The sequence below is a fragment of the Pleurodeles waltl genome, chromosome 7, assembly GCF_031143425.1.
Source record: "Pleurodeles waltl isolate 20211129_DDA chromosome 7, aPleWal1.hap1.20221129, whole genome shotgun sequence".
Taxonomy (NCBI): domain Eukaryota; kingdom Metazoa; phylum Chordata; class Amphibia; order Caudata; family Salamandridae; genus Pleurodeles; species Pleurodeles waltl.
In genome coordinates, this window is record NC_090446.1 from 364,611,463 (window position 1) to 364,618,551 (window position 7,089).

The 7,089-nt window shown below is 45.3% G+C and overlaps 1 protein-coding gene across 1 annotated transcript in view; it reads right to left on the reverse strand.

Moving 5' to 3' along the window:
* MAP1LC3A (microtubule associated protein 1 light chain 3 alpha) overlaps nucleotides 1-5,905 on the reverse strand; it is a 165,101-nt gene extending 159,196 nt beyond the window's left edge. The window contains exon 1 of the mRNA XM_069243812.1: nucleotides 5,601-5,905. Coding sequence (XP_069099913.1) covers nucleotides 5,601-5,640 — 40 coding nt within the window. The 5' untranslated portion in view covers nucleotides 5,641-5,905. The remainder of the gene's footprint in view (nucleotides 1-5,600) is intronic.
* Nucleotides 5,906-7,089: the final 1,184 nt, after the last annotated feature.

Below are 7,089 nucleotides of genomic sequence, written 5' to 3' on the forward strand. Positions count from 1 at the left end.
TAACACCAAGCTGGACATTTATAAACTGCTGCATATAAACTAAAGCTAAAAAGAATCCTTCAGAAAGACTGTGGCTCGTGACTGTACGGTAGTCTGCAAAGAAGCAACACAAAACAAGCATTGGCAAAGCCAATAGGTCACGCCTATGTGCGAGCTACGCACTTTGGCAATGTGTTTTAGCCATTATGTACACCAGGATGGCTGAAGTCAAGCATGGATAAACATTAGTGGATTGCGGTGTGGTGGACTGGAGTGGGGTAGATTGGAGTGGGGGAATTGGGTAGATTTGCGTGTGGGTAGATTAGGGTAGACTGGAGTGGGGTACACCGAGGTGGGGTGGGTTGGGGTGCATTGGGGTAGACTGGAGAAGAGTGGAGTAGGATGGGATGGACTGAGGTAGATTGGAGTGGGCTAGACTGGGAGGGGAGTCTGGTAGATTGGAGTGGGGTATACTAGACTGCAGTGGATTATGGTAGGATGGAGTGGGGTAGACAGAGGTAGTATGGAGTGGGGTAGATTGGGATGGAGTGGGGTGAGGTAGACTGGGGTGAAGTCAGGTAGACTGGAGTGGTTCGAAGTAGGCTGGGTGGAGTAGGCTAGAGTGGAGTAGACTAGTGCAGAATGGGGGTAGACTGGAGGGAAGTAGACTGAATTGGGGTAAATTTAAGTGGGGTAGTCTGAATTGGGGTAGCTTGGAGTGGGGTAGACTGGAGTAGTGTGGGGTATTTTGGGGTCGAGACTAGTGGGATAGTTTGGAATGGGGTAGATTGGGGAAAAGTGGGGGAGTAGTGGTTTGTGGTAGAGTGGAGTGGGGTTGGGCAGATTAGGGAACAGTGGGGTGGGGTAGATTGGGGAAGACTGGAGTGGAGATGAGTTGATTGGAGTGGTGTGGGGTAGGTTAGGGTGGAGTAGGGTAGACTGAAGTGGGACAGACTGGGTGGATTATGGTATGGTAGACTGGAGTGAAATAGTGTTGACTGGATTGGAGCCGGATAGAGTGGTGTAGGGGTAGACTACAGTGGAGTAGATTGAAGAGGGGTGGATTGGATGGGGTAAATTGGCATATGAGAGTTTGTGTGGAGTGGGGTATGGTAAATTGGAGTGGGATGGAGTGGTTTGGGGTAGAGTGGAAAAGACTGGACTGGGGTAGATTTGGGGTACATGTATTAGATTGGAGTGGGGTAGATTGGAATGGAGTGGGGTGGAGTAGAGTTGGATAGATTGGAGTAAAGATTGGAGTGGAATGAGATTGGATGGAGTGGAGTCTGTAGACTGGGGTGTAGTCGGGTGAATTAGGGTTAAGTGGGGTAGATTATGGTGGATTAGAGTAGGGTTGATTGGATTGAGGAAGATTGGAGCCGGGTAGACTGAAGAGGGATGACTGGAGTGAGGTAGAGTGGAATGGTGTAGAGTGGGGTGGGATAGAGTGAAAGGGGTGGATTGGAGTGAGGTAGATCAGAGTAGGGTAGATTGGAGTGGGCAGAGTGAAATGGAGGTAGAGTGGGGTGGAATGGATTGAGTTAGACTGGGGTGCATTGGAGTGGGGTGGACTGGGTTAGATTTGAGTGGGGTAGGTTAGAGTGGAGTGGGGTATATCTGGGTGGAGTATGGTACAGTGAAGTGGGTAGATTGGATTGGAGTGTGGTAAAGTGAAGTGGCGTAGATTTTGGGGGAGTGGACCAGAGTGGAGTGAGGTAGATTGGAGTGGGTTATAGTGGAGAGGAGTTGGATAGATTGTAGTAGAGTTTAGAGTGGAGTGGGGTCAATTGTAATAGAGTGGAGTAAATTGGATTTGGTAGATTGGGTGGAATGGGGTAGATGTGAGAGGAGTCTAGTGGAGTGGGGTAGATTTGAGTGGAGTGAGGAAAAATTGGGGTGGAGTGGGGTAGATTGGAGTGGGGTGGGGTTGACTGGGTTAGACTAAGTGGAGTAGTTTGAAGTGGAGTGGGGTATACTGGAGTGGGGTAGATAGTAGAGTGGGGTAGATGAGAACATAGTGTAGTGGAGTATATTGGAGTGGAGAGGAGTAGACTGGGTTACAGTGGGGTAGACTGAAGTGGGGTAGATTGGAATGGAGCAGGGTAGACTGGAGTGGAGTAGATTGAGTGGAATGGGGTAGACTGGAGTCGACTACAGTAAAGTGGGGTGAGAAAGAGTGGGGTACACTGGAATGGAGAGGGATAGATTGGAGTGGATTAAGTGGTGTGGAGTGAAGGGGCAGACAGTGGAGTGACGTGTCGAGGAGTGAGCAGCATTTACTGGAGTGGGGTGGAGGAGAGTGACAGAGTGTCTTAGTGTGAAGGGTGTAGAGTGCAATGGCATGTGGTAGAGTGGAGTGTTGTAGAATGAAGTGGAAGGACATAAATTGGAGAGTCACAGTGTGGAGTGTGCATGGTGTGTTGGCGCACTGCCATTACAAACAACATATTTTTAACTGAAATGACAGTTACATTTGCACTGAAATATGTTTTTACTGCACAAAAATGATCATGTGTGTGCAAATGGTATTGCCTAGTATATTGATGTGTTTTGATAGCATTAAAATATTTGTTTCCACAACACTTTGGAATTACAAAAAATGTGTTTCATTTGTACTAACTCTGATATATTCTGAAACATCAGCACAGTTCATTTTTTGCTGTGTGCTAGAAAAAAGCAAAACATCCTACACCCCCTCCTGTTACATGGATACTAAGCAGAATTGTCACATACATTCTCTCACTTTGGAGTCAGAGAAAGAAGAGTAAACACCAAGCTCCCTAGGAAGAGAAAGCTTGACTTTGACCATTGTCTTTGAATTCACAGCAAATGTGGGAAGATATAAAAAGCTGTTTGCAGAAAGCGAGTTTGTATAACCATACAGTAAACAAGGTTTGGGCAACGGGAGAGACAAACTCAAGCTGGACAGTCTAAATCAAATAAAGTCAGCAAATAGAAAGTCAGAAAATATGAGTTTCAAAGCCAATGATAAGCAACTGACAGAATCCATTCCTAGGTCAGCTTTCTGAATGTCCCCAAGATCTCTTTAGCAAACCAGACAGCTCAGTTGTCTGATAGGCTTTGACCTAAAGAATCAGAAATCTCCAGAGAGCAACAACCAAAATGTAAACAGCTGGGGCCAGTTGTACGAAGCATTTTACTGCAAATCACCAGTAAAAGGCATTTTCCTATGTACCAACTCTATTATGAGTCTGTAACCTAATCACCCATCGCAAAATAGTGTTTGTGAGTCGCTATTAGGAAGTGGTGTGTAAAGAGGCATCCCTTCCTAATAGTGAGTCACAGTGGTATGTATGAATGTTTTGCAACCGGGAAGGCCGTCTCAAAACATTCATACTTTACTCACTCTGAAGGAGGTGGTAACCCATTCGCAAACGGGAAGGAGTCCCCAAGGCACCCCTCCTTTCCCTTTGTGAACTGGGGCACCAAACAAATTTTTCTTAAAAGATGAAAAGAAAACTTTTTTTTTATGCAGCCTGTTTTCCTTTAAGGAAAACAGGCTGCATTTAAAAAACAAAACTGCTTTTTTTAAAAAGCAGTTACAGACATGGTGGTCTTCTGACCCCAGCAGGTCATCACCCCGGCGAGTGCCAGCCATTCCCAATGGGTCGCAAATTGCGACCTGCCTCATGAATATTAATGAGGCAGGTCCCTTGCAACCCATTTGGGAATCTCAAACAGTGTCTCAGACACTGTTGTACATCAGTGTTTTCGACTCGCAATTTGTGAGTTACAAAAACAGCAAATTGCAAGTTGCAAACACTTTGGGTGTACATTGGGTCCAAAGAGGCATTTACTGCTGCATTGCGCAAAGCACAGACACAACAAGACAGATACTTGATGAAGATATTTACGAAGCAAAACAACTTCCAAATGTAGCGAAAACAATGTGCATCTTTCTAAATCAACAAAAACTGCAACGATAGCTGTCATATGTTAAATCCGGTTATGACATTAGACACAAAGGAACGTCACCCAAGTCCTTTGATGGTTATAGCTGATGTACTTTCTCTGGCAGTAACATTAATTTAAGTTTCAGAGAGAGACTCAGGTAGAGAGCAAGTGGGCGAGAGAAAGAAGGCCCCAGACAAAGACAGAAAGAAAAGGCTGGCCCAGAAAGAGAGCGAGGTGGATTCCAGAAACACGGGGTGTCATGAGTAAAAAAAGAGGGAGTACGGCATCGAAGCTTAGAAACAGACAGACAAAAACACACACACACAAATACATACGGGAGAGACACACAGATGAGCAGAAGTTATGGGAGGAGAACGCAGGAGACAAAGAGGGGGCAAAGTGAGCGACATGCCTAGACTTAACCCGAGACGCATTATATTATTATAACAATATATATGTAGAGCTCACGTTCACCCTAAGAGGACTCTTGGAAATGATGGATAACGGATATTTAAAGTTACAAAACTTCCTGGTAGAGCTGGAATTAGAGAGTATATAGTAGGCGCTGGGCAAGTTAAAAAAAACAGAGCCTGAGTCATCATTGAGTGCAGAGTCATATTTCACAACAGCGGAAAAAAACAAGGCAATGGTCAAAATGGATAGGCGAAAGACAGTACGAAATGGAGTTGAAAGACACAATATAAAAATGAGGGGCCCCGACTGTGTGGTAGACCCAGGCTACCTACAGATACAGTGGAAATAGGAGAAACTATGACGATATCCAGAGGTGGACACGTCATGTCGAGGTGACGGAGGTGTGATAGATGCAGCTAAGCCGGACAGACACGATAAACAACACAGTGGCGGTGACAAAGTGCAACGGGGTAGCGGATAAAAGGGGGTGATGTATACCGAGAGAGTGGCGACTAGCTGGTTACAGATACAGTTTGTCAGACACCATAGGGAAAATAAAGTGGTGTGACACGGTAAATACTGGTGCTATACCGTGGAAGACAGAAAGGCCAAAGTGAAAACTATGGTGGGTGACATATACAATAAAGGATTGAGGGTACAGTTGCAGTCAGAGATAAAAGAAATTGAAAAATAAAGGGGGTGCCAGGTACAGAAGTGGAGCGTGAAAAAGTGGCGTTTAGCAACGAATAAAGTGGAGGAAAAGAATCATGGGAGGCATATGTTGTGGGGAATGGGGTATATGCGGGGATGATATCTACCGAGAGATTGTGTAGACAGGCAGATTACGGATACAGTGAGGGCGGCCGATACAGCAAATCGTGGCGAGTCTCACTGGCGAGACAACAAAGTGAGATTAGAGTTGCAGTGGCGTGGAGCAGACACGGGATGGCGAACACTGCAGGGGTGTGGGGTGACAGCAAGGTTACAGATTCAAGGGGATGAGCTATCGTGCTAGGTAAACAAAATGGTTATTAAACTAGGGAGTACAAGATGCGGGCTGGAAGGCACTGAAGGCGTTAAGCCATCACAGGTGTGTTATGGGTAAGGTGTGTTGATAGAGTAGGGCATAACAAACAAGGTGGGACGAACTTCGGGTGCAATAATGTGGAGCAAACATAGGTTATTGAGCAGAAATGCAGAATGAGGGTTGGGGTCAGCTGACATAGTGTGGAAGATCTGCTGTCTAGGGAGGAGGAGCAGGCCTGGACCCAAACCCCACCAGGGCCTCTCACCGAAGGTGCGCCTCTGTTTGAAGGGCCGATCGGACGGCATAACTCCGGTTCCCGGATCTCAGGCTAAAACGCTCTCTTGCTTCCTCTCTGCGGCTCTCGGTGCTCCTTCCAATCTGTCAATCCTTGGATCCTGCGATCTAACAAAACTGCCAGTGACGTCACACAAACACCCCTTAAAGGGGAGGAGAATCACAAGTAGGAAGACGCATATACCGCAAAACAGAGCACGGGAGAAACTAAAACGTAAATATCCCTTAAAGGGGAGTGCATGCAAACCACTCCTAAAAGGGTAGTCGCACCAACGCGCTTTAACCCCTTCGCTGCCAGGCCTTTCCCCCTCCTGTGCCAGGCCTTTTTTTGGCTATTTGGGGCAGTTCGCGCTTAGGCCCTCATAACTTTTTGTCCACATAAGCTAGCCAAGCCAAATTTGCGTCCTTTTTTTCCAACATCCTAGGGATTCTAGAGGTACCCAGACTTTGTGGGTTCCCCTGAAGGAGGCCAAGAAATTAGCCAAAATATAGAGAAAATTTCGTTTTTTTAAAAACAAATGGGAAAAGGGGGCTGTAGAAGAAGGCTTGTGGTTTTTTTCCCCTGAAAATGGCATCAACAAAGGGTTTGCGGTACTAAAATCACCACCTTCCCAGCTTTCAGGAACAGGCAGACCTGAATCAGAAAACCCAATTTTTCAACACGATTTTGGCATTTTACTGGGACATACCCCATTTTTACGATTTTTTGTACTTTCAGCCTTCTTCCAGTCAGTGACAGAAATGGGCGTGTAACCAATGCTGGATCCCAGAAACCTAAACATTTCTGAAAAGTAGACGAAATTCTGAATTCAGCAAGGGATAATTTGTGTAGATCCTACAAGGGTTTCCTACTGAAAATAACAACTGAAAAAAAAAAAAATTTAAATTGAGGTGAAAAAAACAGCAAATTTTCTCTACGTTTTACTCTGTAACTTTTTCCTGCAATGTCAGATTTTTGAAAGCAATATACCGTTATGTCTGCTGGACTCTTCTGGTTGCGGTGACATATAGGGCTTGTAGGTTCATCAAGAACCCTAGGTACCCAGAGCCAATAAATGAGCTGTACCCTGCAGTGGGTTTTCATTCTATACCGGGTATACAGCAATTCATTTGCTGAAATATAAAGAGTGAAAAATAGTTATCAAGAAAACCCTTGTATTTCCCAAATGGGCACAAGATAAGGTGTTGAGGAGCAGTGGTTATTTGCACATCTCTTAATTCCGGGGTGCCCATACTAGCATGTGAATTACAGGGCATTTCTCAAATAGATGTCTTTTTTACACACTCTCTTATATTTGGAAGGAAAAAATGTAGAGAAAGACAAGGGGCAATAACACTTGTTTTGCTATTCTATGTTCCCCCAAGTCTCCCGATAAAAATGATACCTCACTTGTGTAGGTAGGTCTAGCGTCCGCAACAGGAAATGCCCCAAAACACAACGTGGACACATGCCCATTTTT